The sequence below is a fragment of the Polyodon spathula genome, unplaced genomic scaffold, assembly GCF_017654505.1.
Source record: "Polyodon spathula isolate WHYD16114869_AA unplaced genomic scaffold, ASM1765450v1 scaffolds_1709, whole genome shotgun sequence".
NCBI classification, from domain to species: Eukaryota; Metazoa; Chordata; class Actinopteri; order Acipenseriformes; family Polyodontidae; genus Polyodon; species Polyodon spathula.
The window spans coordinates 122,501-138,911 of record NW_024473185.1 but is presented as its reverse complement, the minus strand read 5'-3'; the positions used below and the strand labels follow the sequence as shown (position 1 = coordinate 138,911).

Below are 16,411 nucleotides of genomic sequence, written 5' to 3'. Positions count from 1 at the left end.
AGCAGAAAATTAAAAACGAACCAGTTTTAACTGCATCCATACATCATCTGCAGCTACTAAACACTCAACAGTCGTGAATTTATGTTTTAAAAAAAGAGTAATAATGGAAAGGTTGGCATTGAATTAAGTTTCAGTGTTTCTAAACTGCGTATGTCTTTGCCTCTATTTTAACTGTCTAAACCAGCGCTTCCCAACCCCGGTCTCGGGGCCCCCTCTGCTGTGTCTGCTGGTTTCCATTCCAACCGAGCTCTCAATTACTGAACCAGACCCTTCATTGAACAGATTATTCACTTAATCAGACCTTTTCACTTGTTTTCAGCTCTTAAAACAGTTTTTGAGTTAGCTGCAACATTTTAGAAGTAACTTGAAATCTGCAACTTTTTAGGAGCTGGAAACAATTAAAAAGGCCTAATAAAGCTAGGTGTTAGTTGAATTAAGGGTCTAGTTGAGTAATTGAGAGCTCGGTTGGAAGAAAACCGGCAGACGCAGGGGGTCCCCAGGACCAGGGTTGGGAAGCGCTGCTCTAGACAATCAATCAATCTATTTTATATAGCGCCTTTCATAGTGGACCACCATCACAAAACGCTTTACAAGAAATGCAGCAACAAGAAAATCCATAATACTTTAAATACAGAGAAATGCATCATACATGATATACAGTAAAAAAAAAAAAAAAACACACAATGCATAATACATGATATACAGTGGAAAGTGTAGAATACATGATAGCAGCGTAATACATGACATAGTGCATTAAATACAGTGGAAAGAGCAGAATACATGAAATAATGCATTAAATACAGTGGAAAGAGCAGAATACAAGATAGCAGCATAATACATGAAATAGTGCATTAAATACAGTGGAAAGAGCAGAATACATGATAGCAGCATAATGCATGAAATAGTGCATTAAATACAGTGGAAAGAGCAGAATATAAGATAGCAGCATAATGCATGAAATAGTAGCAGAAACACAGCAGCTAATAGCAGCTATCAGGCTTAAAGAGCGCAGAGAGCAAGAGAGAACAGGCGGGTCTGGGGAGCTGATTTAAAGCGAGCGACAGTGGGAGCATCACGCACCAAAGCTGGGAGAGAGCTCCAGAGATGTTTTGCAACATTAGCCTATTTCTGTACGCTGATGCCCCACACAGTTTCACAGGCAACCGTATCATTAAAAAAATAATAAACTAACCTACTAAAAACTAAATAAAGCCACTCTGTATAGCCGTATAGCAATTTACGGCTGGACAAAGCATAATCAAGTCTATGCGCGAATAATGCGTCTTTGTGACACGCGTGTGCAGGTTGCTAGGCGGTGACCTCCGAGTCTGTCCCACCCCGTCCGTGGCCATGTGGCTGTGTTAACTTCTGTCACAGAGTAGTTTCAACCTGCCGATTCAAAGTTATTATGTGGGAACCGCACCGTCAATCCGTGCTCAGAAACAGTTTTTGGACAGCATTGCCCGACCGGGTTAACTGGACCCCGCGGGCTCCTCACCGGGACATCCTGACTCGGGTTAAAGTCGATTGCCAGCCCTTACCGGAGCGGCACCTGTCCGTACTGCTGCCCAACAGAAGGATAAGGACTCCCATAACTGTAAGTCTAACAAGGAGTGTAATACTTTAGCAAGTCTGGCACTTTGCAAAGCTCTGCCTCGTTAAAACCAGAGGCGCCTGAGTAGAGGTTTGCGATGTTACAACTGTAAAAAGCACAGGTTAGCACTGTAAAGCCCAGAGGTGTATAATAAAACAGATTGGGTTTCATTGTTTGTTTTTTTAAAAAGACATTTATTGTAAACTATGTTGACCGTGGGAAAAGAATGGGCTAGCAATGACCTTGTAAAGAGAGGGGTCGTGAGTTTCCATCGCGACATGCCTTGCTCATTAACACGTTTTAAAAAGGACTAGGAGACGGTTCTCTATTCGGGAATAGAGGGGTATTTAGCAAGTAAAGGGTCTGAGTGAGGAAATCTATACAATCCGCACCCCCTAGTTCTATACATTATTCCAATCTCCTGACCTGTAGTGCATGCACCGCTCTCACTCTTTTTAGCAGGAGAAGCCCCCCTTGCCTCTCACACTCTGGTCCGATGTGAGGAGAGCCGTCAGCCTGCTGATCGAGAGACTGGGAAGCCGTGACCAGGAGGTCTATACGCTACACAGTCAAGATCCACGGTCAGCGAGTGTGTGTTTGTTTGTTACGCACGGCTCTGACCACAGGTTTTGCATCGCCCTACAGAATTAACTAATGTTGCTTCATAAAGTCGAATTATTTTACGTCAATGCACAGCGCATTTTTCTCGGTTTTATTGCCCGACTTTTTCATGCAACTAAAATACACTAAAGTAAATGTAATGTGCAGAACTAGAAACCGTCGTCATTGCTGTGGATATCCACAAGGTGGCAGCAATTTCACACCACGCTAAATCTTAACCCACATACTGCAGCTCGCCTGTACTGCGGTGGCTTCTCCTCCTCCCCGCCCCCTATCACATTTTTGGCACGTTTTAATGTACTTCTCGTAGTTGGTCACAGTTCTCTGCGGTTGCACATACTTTACTATACGGGTTTGCTTTTACATGTCCTTTACAGTCATTGCACAGTTCAGCCTTAACCTGGCTTAATCTGCAAAGGCAGATTTAAAATGATAAGAACACAACGTGGGAGCAACACCAAATATAATAGCTGGTGGCTTTCACGCGATTTGATTGGCTCTTGTAATGCTGAAATTTGCATATCCCGATTACCCATAATTCTATAGTTATAATGCTATAGTTGAAGCTAGTTACTTAAAAATCAAAAAACAAGTTTTTGTGTCTGTTGTGTATTGCAGCAGGACAGCCAAGAAAGCCTGGGAGGACTCTGTCCCACAGCGGGGACAGACAGCCGAGACGTCAGCTCAGAGAGGCAGCTCAGCTGAGGACCCTCTCAAGGAAGAGGATCAAAGTGGGGTCTCCCCTTTCCACTGGATCTGGGAGGATTTCTCCGTGAATGAGTACATCCCTAAAACCAAGAGCCCTCAGGAATCTGAAGACGAGAGGCCCCCTGTGGACGCCCCCCGGAAGGTGAAGAGAAAGAGCCGTCCCAAACGCAAGAAGAATTTCACCACCCCAAAACCGTTCCAGATGACCCTGAGGGACGAACAGGGGGAGCGGCCGGCTCTTCAGCCGACGCAGAGCAAGCCGGAGACGAGCGCCAGGATCATCCGCGCCACTCCCGTGCCACGCAGCACGACCGTGCCGCTGTACCAGAGACTGCTGGAGGAATCGCAACATCGCAGGACAGCCCAGCGGCGGGAGAGGAGAGCCTTTCTGCTCAGGACCCAGAAGCCCTTCACCTTTGCAGAGAGGGAGAAACCAAGGAGGGACTGCAAAGAAGAAGAGATCCCAGAGCAAAGCTGGCGCCGCCTGTCCATGAAAGAGATCTTGGAGAATTCCTCCCAGCTCTCCTCCGCCAGGCCCCTGCAGCGCTCCGCATCAGAATTCCGGGACCCGAGCGCGACGTTCCGGCCGCACATCCACGAGGATGTCCCGGATTTCCAGAGGCTGCACCGGAAGTTCCAGGAGAAGCTGGACGAGGTCCGATCGGAGAAAGCCCCCACCGTCCCTCGCCCGTTTCGGCTCCACGTCACCCGCTCCACCAGGGAGAGGATCCTGGAGGGACTGCGGCAGGACAGGGAGCGGGAGAGGCGGGACAAGCAGAGGAGGGATCGCCGGAGCGGGAAGAAGAAACCGAAGAGTCGGGAAGGGACCTGGGACCTTCCCATGAGGCCAACCAGGTCCACAGTGCTGAGAGACGCCATCATAAGGTAAGAAATAACATTAACGACTTGTCTGTCATTATCATGATACCAATATCATACCAGACCCATTTCATTGATACAACATCCTTCGTGTGCAGCACCCCAGAGCGCTTTACAAAATCCACAGCAAGCCAAAAAGAGCTCCAAACTGCTTGGTAGCGAAATGCCAAATCAGAGAGATTATTATTATTATTATTATTATTATTATTATTATTATTATTACTAATTAGTCATTTAGCAGGCGCTTTTATCCAACTAAAACTATTTTATTCAACTACTGCTGCTGCTGCAGAGTCTCTTCCAATAGGACCTGGTTTGTTTGGCGTCTCATCCGAAGGACGGAGCACAAGGAGGTTAAGTGACTTGCTCAGGGTCTCGCACAGGGAGTCAGTGGCTGAGCCGGGATTTGAACCTCCTGGTATCAAGCCCCTTTTCTTTAACCACTGGACTGGCAAGCCTCCTGTAGTTATGGTTTGAGCTTCGATTTAGAAATACTGACAGACTCAGCATTCCAGATATGGTTTGGAAGTGAGTGCCCAAGAGAAAGAGCTCGAACTGAAACCCCGTGAACCGCAGGCTTTCAACCGAGATCTTGGAAAAATAGTTCTATAAGAGACTTGAAACCAGCTTCAGCAGCAGGGCTGAATTTGAGATGAATGCCTCTTAGCGAACACATAGCGTCTGAAACCGGCTGATTTCACGGTGTCTCCACAGGCAGAGGCTGGAGGATTGGGAGGACTGGCAGAGGGCTCAGAGGGAGTGGTGGCACTGGGAGGGACAGAGGCTGGAGCCCATGCAGAAGAGAGTGGCTTCCGAGGTCTGTGCCAGCCAGCCCAGAGACTCCCTCGCACTGGCCTGCCAGAGGAAAAGAGAGCTCTACAGGTCTCCTCCTCTCTACGTTTCCATTGGAGCCCAGACTGGCATGGTGGGCGGGGGGGAGGTTCAGAGTTCGGTATCATTGGTTCGTTGAGATAGTGTTAAGGCATTCCTCCCAGGACTAGCTTAAGGTGTTGCCAGCTCGCTCTTTACCTCGCTGGGACATCTTGTGGTGTTGTCCTGGGGGGCCATTCATCTCCAGGTTCAATGCTATGAGGTAATGACCTACTTCAGGGTCTGGATGGAGGTTTAACTGGGTTCGAAGCAGGCGTGGGAGAGCCAGTAACCAGTCATCTCTCCCCAGGGAACAGGAGCGTGTGCGGAGCAGGGAGTATTCAGCTCAGCTCTCTGAGATCCAGGAGAGGGTGAACAACCGCCCCCTTCTGCTTGAGGGGGTTACGCAGGTGGGGTCACCATCGCTATCTTCCACCCTGTAAACATTTAGGGCTCGAGAAATACGTTTTACAATTTAAAAACAAATAAGGAATAGTTACAAGGCAGTAAATTCAGTGACCTGCATTGTTTTGTATCTGGTTTATTGTATTTGTATTGGATCCTATGTTGAATTGATAGTGTGCACATCCCCATTCGTCCCTGTGTGTTGAATCCTGTGTTGAATTGATAGTGTGCGCATCCCCATTCGTCCCTGTGTGTTGAATCCTGTGTTGAATTGATAGTGTGCGCATCCCCATTCGTCCCTGTGTGTTGAATCCTGTGTTGAATTGATAGTGTGCGCATCCCCATTCGTCCCTGTGTGTTGAATCCTGTGTTGAATTGATAGTGTGCGCATCCCCATTCGTCCCTGTGTGTTGAATCCTGTGTTGAATTGATAGTGTGCGCATCCCCATTCGTCCCTGTGTGTTGAATCCTGTGTTGAATTGATAGTGTGCGCATCCCCATTCGTCCCTGTGTGTTGAATCCTGTGTTGAATTGATAGTGTGCGCATCCCCATTCGTCCCTGTGTGTTGAATTGATAGTGTGCACATCCCCATTCGTCCCTGTGTGTTGAATCCTGTGTTGAATTGATAGTGTACGCATCCCCATTCGTCCCTGCGTGTTGAATCCTGTGTTGAATTGATAGTGTGCACATCCCCATTCGTCCCTGCGTGTTGAATCCTGTGTTGAATTGATAGTGTGCGCATCCCCATTCGTCCCTGTGTATTGAATCCTGTGTTGAATTGATAGTGTGCGCATCCCCATTCGTCCCTGTGTGTTGAATCCTGTGTTGAATTGATAGTGTGCACATCCCCATTTGTCCCTGTGTGTTGAATCCTGTGTTGAATTGATAGTGTGCGCATCCCCATTCGTCCCTGTGTGTTGAATCCTGTGTTGAATTGATAGTGTGCGCATCCCCATTCGTCCCTGTGTGTTGAATTGATAGTGTGCACATCCCCATTCGTCCCTGTGTATTGAATCCTGTGTTGGTTCACCTTTTAAATTTTTTTTTTTTTTTTGTTCTGCCCTTCTCCGACTCTCTCTCTTGCTTGTTTTGTTTCTCTGAAGATGAACCGCGGCCTCGATTTGGAGCGGAATTTCAGGAGGATTCTAGAAGACCTGGGCCTGGAGGAGGAGGAGGAGGAGGAGGGGCTGTTACCATGGCAGCGAAGCGTTGAGTCATACTGAGTAACCAGGACAATGCTGGGAGTGATAACGTGCTTCTTTATCATTGAATTGAAGCCTGTGTGTGCGTGCATTTCCATTATGAAATATATATATATATATATATATAGATAAACAGAATAAAGTTTGAAGTTCTCAACATGGTCAGTTTCGATGCAGTCAGTGCATTGTGATTGTGTGTGTGTACATACACTGGACAAAATATCAACGATTTGATCACTACTTCACTTCAGTATATTGATTCATACACATATAGATATGTAACACACAGAACTGATCAATTGAAAATTACATATTAGACTGTGTGTGTGTATAGGTTACAGTTCATCTGTGAAACTGGTAAATCTACAGGTTAACTGGTAAAGGATCCGCTTTTTAATTTAATATTGCTAACTCACACCTAGCAGAGGCACGAGCGTTCCTGCAGAAATGTTATCGTCGCCACACCCTGCGTTACATTTTTACACACAGAGAAAGACAAGGGGGGTGAAATGGTTAGAAATAAAACCAGGAATCTGTCTCTAATCATGTCTGTATAGAAAACAAAACATTAATACATGGTCTCTGCTTAATACATTAGTATTAATAATAATAATAATAATAATACAAGAAGGGATGCAGTGAAGTTGAGAAAGTTTAATATAGAAAAAAAAGGCTGGAGTTTTAGAAAAATAAATTAGTTCATTTACCCAAGTACATATCAGATCTTAGAGAAATCATTGTTTGTTTGTTTGTTTGTTTGTTGATGGCTTCAGTATACAGATTGATAATATATACAGTAGATAATAAATTAAGATTATATGGATTGACACACATAAAATTATCAGAGATTGATAAATGATACTGATCATGAAGTGCAAAGTAATAAAAATCAATAGAGAAGATAGAGACTGATTTAGGCTGATCAATAAACAATCTACAGAACATCTAGATAGACTGATAAATTGCACAAGAAGAATTAAGGGTTTGATTCCAGATAAATAATAAAAACAGGGAGACAAAAAAGTGTTTTTATATTGAAATCCGAACTTTATTTCACTCATACAAAATAAAAAGAAATGTTAAAAGTCCCGTACAGCGCTCTCTCTCTCTCTCTCTCTCTCTAGAGATGACACACAACATGGTCCAGAACAAACCAGTCAGATAATAACCACGATCACTGTATACATTAACAAAATAACAAAATAAAACAACGAACAGAGGGGGGAACGGACTGCTCTCAGAACCTGAACAAGAGAAACTAACATTGTACAAGTCTGTCATTTAAAAACAGAAGTACAAATAAAAACCCTTTTCAAACAATCCCTGGGGAGGGGGGGGTCCTTATTTGTAATAAAAAAAAGGCCAGATTTAACAAGGCCAAAGTGTAATAACACAAACGGTTGTGTAGTTACAATGGAATTACCAGCAAGCGTACACTGTAATAACTTAAGCTGAGGGAACACGGTTCCAGGAACAGCAGCTTGAAACCTGGTTCCAGGAGACCTAGTTTGAGGTTGCTGTATCACACCCCCCCACCCCCTCAAGTCTCCATGCAGAGGCCTGAAACCTGCTCTCCTGAGTTCCAAGCCACAAACAGGTTTCGTGTTCCCTCAGCTTTAGACACAAACGTTTAAAAAGATGCTACTTCGGAGCTCTGTTTTATTCCACTGAAGGACTGGGGGGAAGAAACTCTACCAAGGCTCAATTAAATCAAAATTACAGCTCCATTACAGCTTTAAAGCATTACAGTGCTACAATAGCAGTATTATGATTTAATTCCGACCTTAAAACTGTTTTTTCACAGTATATGTAAGTTTTATCCACAGCACCAGATTTACTGTTCCTGATCAGTGCTAAATTATGTTGTGCACACAGACACACAATGATAACCACCTACTGCCAAGTCTATAAACGGATGCCAGGTAAAAATTTAATCAAAAAATGAATACAGCACTGTGTTGAAACAACAAAATCTGATTTTTTTTTATTACTCTTTTCTTCAAAGATCCAAAAAAAACAGCCAATCCTGTTTAGCAAAAAGGACTTTGCCAAGCCAACACTAAAATGCATAACTTTAAAAAATAATACTGGAATACGTTTTTTGGATATGTAAGATTGTTTGAGTTTGCACAATGATGGAGGAAATACAAAAAAAAAAAAAAAAAACAACTATCTAGCATCTTCTGAAAACAGACACGCTTTTTTTTTTTTTTTTTTTTTTTTTTTTTTAAAGGGAAATGAAAGAAAAGCAGCAATACGAGACAAAACCACTGACTTGAAACAAAATAACAGACACTCCCTCAGTTAAAACGTCAGCTGTACAAAGGGCCAGGGCTAAAGCAGAGTGAATCAACGGCCTCTAAAAATAAAAATCTTGTTTTATTAGTTTCGTTGTTAAACTTTATAACAGTTTTAGACCTGCAAAAAGACTGTAAAGTCAAATATAACGCATTTCAAAAAATAAAAACGGACAGTGCAATACCGCTGAGCTCCAACAGATGGTGCTGCTGCTGCTTAAGAATGTTTGTTTGTGTTGCTTTACTGCAGCGCCACTCACAGGAACCAAGCAGCACTGCAGCTTCAAAAGATTTTGGAAAAAAATGAATTTGTCAATAATATTTTTGTATTTATTGTGTTCTGTAGATAACAGGTTGTTAAATATCTTTACACCAGTGGCAGAAATCAAAATGTACCAGTTGGTACATTTCCCTCACCCTCTACCATGATCCTACATAAAAGCATTAGATATTGTTTGTCTGGGAGTCATCGATTTTACCCGGTCTCTCATTACAAATATATTTAGGCCAACTTATTCAGTTAAGCGGTTGTATTTTCTTTTGTCAAAATGTTTAGGAGAAGGAAAGAGTTTGAACAACGTGGACATTATCTTAGTACAGTTGAAGAGAGAGAGAGAGAGAGATCTCTAAAATGTACAACTTAAATTCATTACAAACTCTTACTATCTAAATGTCACGAGTCTGAGAGAACTCGTCTCTCTTATGAACGTCACGTCCTCCCGCTACACCGCGGAGGAAAAATGCAAGTGTATAAAATGAGTTCGCTTCTCATTTGCTTCAAAACGAACGCCTGAGAGACTGAGAAGGGAGACGTTCTGGGCGCCTGAAATGGCAACAGAACAGTACACTAGAAAAAAAAAAAACCCTGCAAGTTTCCATTCTGTAATTCCTGTGTGCTAGGGAGTGGCGATGCGGTCAGTCTCACCCAACTCTGCTGTTAGTCATTGATAACGTGCATCTACAGCAATAACGGCCATAGCTAGAGCTTCCATCGAATCAAACGAGTTTAAAACAGGCATCCTATGACACTTAAACCAGGGTGGAATGGCGCACGAAACCACCGAGCCACCCAAGATGCGGGTTCGAGCCCACGTTCTTGCACAGACATTGCAGCAACCCTTAATCTACTAACGACTCTGATCAGGAATATACCATACAAAAAAAAAAAATCGATATTCTGCTGTAAAGACATTTTAGTCAGTCTCCTTTAAAAAATACGGCTGAACTAAGGCGATACGAAACAACTTGTCTGGTTTTTGGGACGACAAAAAGTTTTTTTTTTTCTGCGTTAAAAAGATAAAGGCAAGCACAGTGTGTACCGAGTGGGAACAAAAGAAGTCAGTCAGGTAGGATAGCACTGATGAAGACACCAGGACAGTTTTCGATCAAGTAAGATAAAACAAACATATAAAATATTCTATAAATAACCACGATATTCCTTGTGCTTTTAAAAGACAGAGGATTTAAAAAAAAACAAAAAAACAAAAACACAAAGTTCATAAAAAGTTAATAAAGTCTGAATATGCAACCTTTCCTTGCTGTTGTGTCTTACAAAGAGCTGCATTTTGTATAGTCCTCCCCCCCCTGTACACGCACACGCACACACAATGCAGTAAAACTTAAAACTAAAAGTAAAAATTAAAAGCAGGACGCTAGGAGTCATAGTCCTCATCATCGCTGCCCTCGTGGTGCCTGGGGGGCGGGGCCGGGGGCGGGGCTGGGGGCGTGGTCACCGGCACCCCCAGCACCGCCTGCATGGAGCCCATCTGCAGGTAGGGCGGCGCCGCGGAGCTGAAACAAGGAAGGAGGAAGGGGAGAGGTTTGAGCCAAACCGTCACTGCTTCCAGACCAGGGGTGGCCAAAGCTGGCTCTTCCACACCTGGTCTTTGCTCCAACCCTGTTCAAAACTGTTCAAGTAACTAAACTTCCATCCAGACCCTGCAGTTCATGATCTCATTTTAGCAGTTAAACCTGGAGTGGAATAACGGCCCTCCAGGATCGGGACTGCTTCGACACCCCTGGTCTAAACGTACATTTCAGACTTGTTTTTTTTCTAGCCCTGAGCAGAGTGCTTCAAGCAGGGATCTCACCTCTGAAACCTGGCTGCTGGGTGGGGGTTCGTGCTGCTGGGCTGAGAAACCATCTCCTCCTCCTCCTCCTCCTCCTCTCCTTCCGTCTCACTGTCTTCAGAGTCATCCTGCGATCAGGGTGGAAAGACAGCGTGAGCTTGGACAGATGCAGGATCCTTTCAGCTGCCAGTTTATTAACAAACGTAACATTCTTATTACTGGTTCATGATTATTATTATTATTATTATTTATTATTATTATTATTAGTTCAACTTCTACAATAGTAATAATGAGGTACAGCACTGCATGGCTTGTAACTCACACTAGCATCATAGCCACTCTCTCAGTTCAGTTTGTTAGTTCAATGATCAGGAGTCAGGAGTTCGATGTTAAATTAACTGGTTCTGCATACAGCTGCACAAACAACTCCTAGTAGTAAACCTACACTTATTCGTGCTGTGATGACAAGTGAGATCAGATAATTCAGAGCAAATTTACCAGGGGTCTAACTGTTCAAACTCCTGGTCATTTCAATACTAGACTTCATTGAGCGGAGTTCTGAACCCCAGGACTGGGTGCAGCAGCAGCAGCAGCAGGGCTAGTGTGAGTTTCTAACCCTGCTCAAACTCCTGCCTCCTGATCATTGCAATATTAATAATAATACTAGACTTCATTGAGGGGAGCTCTGAACCCCAGGACTGGGTGCAGCAGCAGGGCTTGTGTGTTTCAAGCCCTGACACTGAAGTGGTGTGGCTCAGACCCACCTCTTGCTCGGACTCGGTCCCTGACTGCTTCTTGTCTTTCCCTTTCATTCCCGCGCCTCCATTTTTCCGACCGGATCCCGGCTTTCTCCCTCTACAAAAAAAAAAAAAAAAAAAAGGGGGGGGGGGGGGGACGACAGATCACCAAAATGTATTTTCCGTCCCATCAAAACACACTTGTAAAAAGAGACCAGTCAAGCTGACAAGCGTTTCAGCCAGCGTCTACTTAAATTAGCATAGTTCAGATTTCTCTCCTTGGGTCTCAGAAGTTTAATTAATAATAATCAGAATGTAAAAAAACTTAAGAGACTTAAAAATGGCGATGCTCGGACGAGTTTAAACTACCCGTTCACAGGGCGGGGGGAGACCCACCTGCGCGCCCCCCTCTCCCCCCTCTCCGCGGGGGGGTCCTCGCCGTCTCCCTGCATGTCGGGCACAGCCGCTACCAGGTCCTTCAGGAAGTCAAACTGCTGCTCCAGCTCAATACACTGCTTTCTGCAAGGCAACAAAACCAGCTCTTTGACCAACACAATACAAACACGCTTGTGTGCAGCGTCCTACACACTGTGGCATCCCAGAGGCAGCACAGAAAAAAAAAAAAAAAAGTTAAAAACAACAAACACAGCTCACTATAAATATACTACAACCATCAATATAAAAGCACATCAAAAAATAAGCGTTTTCAAAAAAGAATCCAGCGTTTCAACCCGCCGCATGCACACACCTGCTGCGGGCAAATCAGCAAGCGTGCGACAATGTTAACAGCTATCAGGCATCATGGGAACGTGGCTTACAGATAGACAGACTGACTGCTGCCTATTAGAGACTCATGTTCTAACACTAGCTTGTAAAAATGTCCCAATTGATGGAAGTTCTCTAGACATATGTAAAACTAATTCTGACATACCTAAGTAAATACAGTACCCAAACAGAGTAGGATTGACCCATCCTGCTCTGCGCTGACCATGTTCTGGACCCTTCACCTAATGCACTATCCATGCGCTACTGATATGTCACTGTAGATATAACTTGCTCTCATCCTAACTCATTCATGTTGTATTTTAATCGTACTACTGCACTTACTGCAAAGTGCACTGCATCTAAATATGAAGCTTGCATTGCGACCCTGTACTGCCCTGCACACGAAAAGAAGGTGTAACTGCTTCAGTGAAGTAACACCGGCTGGTATGGCTGTAAACAGATACCTGGGCTAGAACGGCCTTTTCTGTGCAATCCTGACCCCAAGACTGTACACTGTACGTAAGGCAGGATAGGATCAGCAGAACAGAGTAACGCTGCATGCCAGCCTTGCAGCTGCAGTTTAAACAGGTGCCTCGGGCATCGTCGTGCTTAGCAAGCATGCCCTGCTGCTCATTGCTCTGCCCGTCTAAGGGGGGTACAGCTGCAGGCTGCCTGAATAGGGATCTGCTACCTTCAATAGCATGGAGCACAAACGCAGCCTTATGCAAAAAGATAAGTGGGAATGCCAACGCTGCCTCAGCCTGCTTGCAATACCGACTACCCTTCAGAAGAGGGCGCTGTCTAGCTTAAGGGTGACAGAAAACTAATACAGCGCGTAAGGTTAGGGTTAGGGTTGATTCCTTTTTTATTCAATTCCAATACATCACTGATCTCAACAGCAGCTAGCAGTATTCTGTTAAAATTAGCATCTCACAGCGGCAACACATGACTTCAGTACAAGTCACCGTTTGTTGGTCAATTAAAATTCTCCAGAATGTAAAATTCCCATTCAAATGATTTTGAAGGATTATAAAAATGCAACTGAAAAACTGACTTGGGGGGTCAATTCCTGTTTTTAAACTGCATCATTTTGCAATATGAATCACAGCTTATAATTCTGAAATACATACCGAAGACTGAAGCCGTCTCACTTTAGCATTACAGCATGCGGCACTTCTCACCGCGAGACAAAGAGCATCTGGTTTATGAACAGCGATGGGACAATTACTCCAATCTTCAAAAAACACGCACGGCACGAGAAAGTGGCAAAAATAACCGCGTTCGTATTCGTTCACATGAGAGAAGTTATCAAAACGACTATCAGAAAGATGCAAAGGAAACACAAACGAGACAGGAAGAAACCACACATTGTGCTGTGCAGAAGCATGGGTCTCTTCTTTCAACAGAAAGTTGTTTTAACTGTACGTATTAAACTTTTTTTTTTTTTAATTCAAAACCAATTAATATTCGTTTCAATTTTGAAAGAGGCTCGTCACAGCACTACTTATACAGCAACGTCAAAGTGCATCCAGATCATGCTTCCACCCCCCTGAAACAATGCTGCTGTTTTTTTTAGTTCCCACCACGGCCGTGCATTTCAATCCCAGTGCCAGCACTGCAGGAGGGAACTACAGTTTCAGCCAATCGAAGCAGGAGAAAGATCTGCACAATGAGAGTTTGTCACAAGTGCACGGGATCTTCCGAGTCTCGCACGGTGCTTACAGATGTGACGAGGTCATCGTTTTGGCGTTTCGGGATTGCGTCACTTGGCACGCCTTGGTCAGGAGGGATTCTAGGAACAGTTCAAGGGCCCGAGCTGCAGAGGAAGTCAAGGAGGTTTGGGACTCGGGTTCGACATTGCATTGCTCACAACCTAGTCGAGCTTCATGGGGCTGCAACAGTGGTGCGTGGGTCAGTGACACTGTATCCCATTAACATCAGGGTCTAGTGCTGTATATTATAAAGACATTTCAGAGGGCTGGATCTCATCAATATCAGGGTCTAGTGCTGTATATTATAAAGACATTTCAGAGGGCTGGATCGCATCAATATCAGGGTCTAGTGCTGTATATTATAAAGACATTTCAGAGGGCTGGATCTCATCAATATCAGGGTCTAGTGCTGTATATTATAAAGACATTTCAGAGGGCTGGATCTCATCAATATCAGGGTCTAGTGCTGTATATTATAAAGACATTTCAGAGGGCTGGATCTCATCAATATCAGGGTCTAGTGCTGTATATTATAAAGACATTTCAGAGGGCTGGATCGCATCAATATCAGGGTCTAGTGCTGTATATTATAAAGACATTTCAGAGGGCTGGATCTCATCAATATCAGGGTCTAGTGCTGTATATTATAAAGACATTTCAGAGGGCTGGATCTCATCAATATCAGGGTCTAGTGCTGTATATTATAAAGACATTTCAGAGGGCTGGATCTCATCAATATCAGGGTCTAGTGCTGTATATTAGCACTCCAGGAACGGAGTTTGAAGCCCCTGGGTTAGGCAAACCCACAGACTCCCCGGATTTGAAGGATACAGATAATGACAGGCACTGCCGCCGCCACTTTCCCAATCTCTTCATCCGTCTGCATGATCTTCTTTATACGAGCCTGAGAAAGAAGGGAAGAAAATCAGACATGAGAGCTCATCCTACCCTTCAAAACACACCATCACAAAGACACCAGGACAGAGGGAAGAGACTCTTCACACAGAGAGTGGTGAGGGGATGGAATGGGTTACCTAGTCATGTTGCTGAAGGAGACACTTCTTCACACAGTGGTGAGGGGGATGGAATGGGTTACCTAGTCATGTTGCTGAAGGAGACTCTTCTTCACACAGAGAGTGGTGAGGGGATGGAATGGGTTACCTAGTCATGTTGCTGAAGGAGACTCTTCTTCACACAGAGAGTGGTGAGGGGATGGAATGGGTTACCTAGTCATGTTGCTGAAGGAGACTCTTCTTCACACAGAGAGTGGTGAGGGGATGGAATGGGTTACCTAGTCATGTTGCTGAAGGAGACTCTTCTTCACACAGAGAGTGGTGAGGGGATGGAATGGGTTACCTAGTCATGTTGCTGAAGGAGACTCTTCTTCACACAGAGAGTGGTGAGGGGATGGAATGGGTTACCTAGTCATGTTGCTGAAGGAGACTCTTCTTCACACAGAGAGTGGTGAGGGGATGGAATGGGTTACCTAGTCATGTTGCTGAAGGAGACTCTTCTTCACACAGAGAGTGGTGAGGGGATGGAATGGGTTACCTAGTCATGTTGCTGAAGGAGACTCTTCTTCACACAGAGAGTGGTGAGGGGATGGAATGGGTTACCTAGTCATGTTGCTGAAGGAGACTCTTCTTCACACAGAGAGTGGTGAGGGGATGGAATGGGTTACCTAGTCATGTTGCTGAAGGAGACTCTTCTTCACACAGAGAGTGGGGAGGGGATGGAATGGGTTACCTAGTCATGTTGCTGAAGGAGACTCTTCTTCACACAGAGAGTGGTGAGGGGATGGAATGGGTTACCTAGTCATGTTGCTGAAGGAGACTCTTCTTCACACAGAGAGTGGTGAGGGGATGGAATGGGTTACCTAGTCATGTTAACCCTAACCCTTCCAGGAATTCACCCAGAGTGGTGAAAGTCAATGGAATTAAACCTTGGCATGTTGTTGAGGCAGAATCACTGGGATCCTGTAAGACTTTAAAACCGGCAGAACAGAAGTCTCTGAACAGAGGCTGAACTGCCCTCTTCTCGTTCAAAATTGTCTTTAACAGGGCAAAATTTTTTTTTTTTTTTTTTTTTTATGTACAAGTCCATCTTTTGAATGCCTCTTCAAAATGAGACTCTGGATATCGAGACGGCTCCTTTAGACAAGGCTGAACAGCTCTGGTTTAACTGACGTTTCAAAGTGTTCGCCAAGCTCGCCTTGCCAGAAAAAGTCCCACACAGGCGAGAATCAACAACCTCTCACCAGCTATAGATCAGCAGTCATTAAAGGATACGAATCTCACAGTGTCAGCTGCCAGCACCATTAATAATCACTTAAGAATGAACAGTCTGCAGAGACGGGCAGAAAACCACTGGCTGAGAGACCTTGGCATGCCCAATCTATTGGGCAGAGATGGGCAATCTCTCTCTCTCTTTTTGTTACATGGTTTTTCAGGTGTAAAATATTTTCTGCACCACGTGCAATCTAGCAGAATGTAAAAATTAAACAGAACGGAGACTGTCTGAAAGAGGGGCTGGCAGCAAGACTCCCACTGCA

General features: G+C 44.4%; 2 protein-coding genes across 4 annotated transcripts in view; one reads left to right on the top strand and one right to left on the bottom strand.

Annotated features, from left to right (window-relative positions):
* Positions 1 to 1,029: 1,029 nt before the first annotated feature.
* On the top strand, positions 1,030 to 3,985 carry LOC121310076 (protein FAM161A-like). The gene has a single exon (XM_041243308.1). It carries the CDS (start codon positions 3,126 to 3,128, stop codon positions 3,810 to 3,812), a length of 687 nt encoding a protein of 228 aa, XP_041099242.1. The 5' UTR covers positions 1,030 to 3,125; the 3' UTR covers positions 3,813 to 3,985.
* A 539-nt stretch (positions 3,986 to 4,524) lies between these two features.
* The window catches only part of drap1 (DR1-associated protein 1 (negative cofactor 2 alpha)), a 13,484-nt gene continuing 1,597 nt past the window's right edge, over positions 4,525 to 16,411 (bottom strand). Inside the window, exons 2-7 of one of the 3 annotated variants that reach the window (XM_041243301.1) lie at positions 14,692 to 14,764; positions 13,871 to 13,964; positions 11,780 to 11,902; positions 11,411 to 11,501; positions 10,668 to 10,774; positions 4,525 to 6,238 (exon numbers count right to left, since the gene is read on the bottom strand). In XM_041243301.1, coding sequence (XP_041099235.1) covers positions 6,112 to 6,238; positions 10,668 to 10,774; positions 11,411 to 11,501; positions 11,780 to 11,902; positions 13,871 to 13,964; positions 14,692 to 14,764 — 615 coding nt within the window. In that variant the 3' untranslated portion in view covers positions 4,525 to 6,111. Of the gene's footprint in view, positions 6,239 to 6,919; positions 10,369 to 10,667; positions 10,775 to 11,410; positions 11,502 to 11,779; positions 11,903 to 13,870; positions 13,965 to 14,691; positions 14,765 to 16,411 lie in introns of those variants that run through there. The other 2 variants (XM_041243300.1, XM_041243302.1) reach the window with 2 other exon arrangements.

Bases quoted from the DNA above. Each gene is read 5' to 3' on its own strand.
- LOC121310076 (XM_041243308.1), top strand. From the start codon at position 3,126: ATGACCCTGAGGGACGAACAGGGGGAGCGGCCGGCTCTTCAGCCGACG.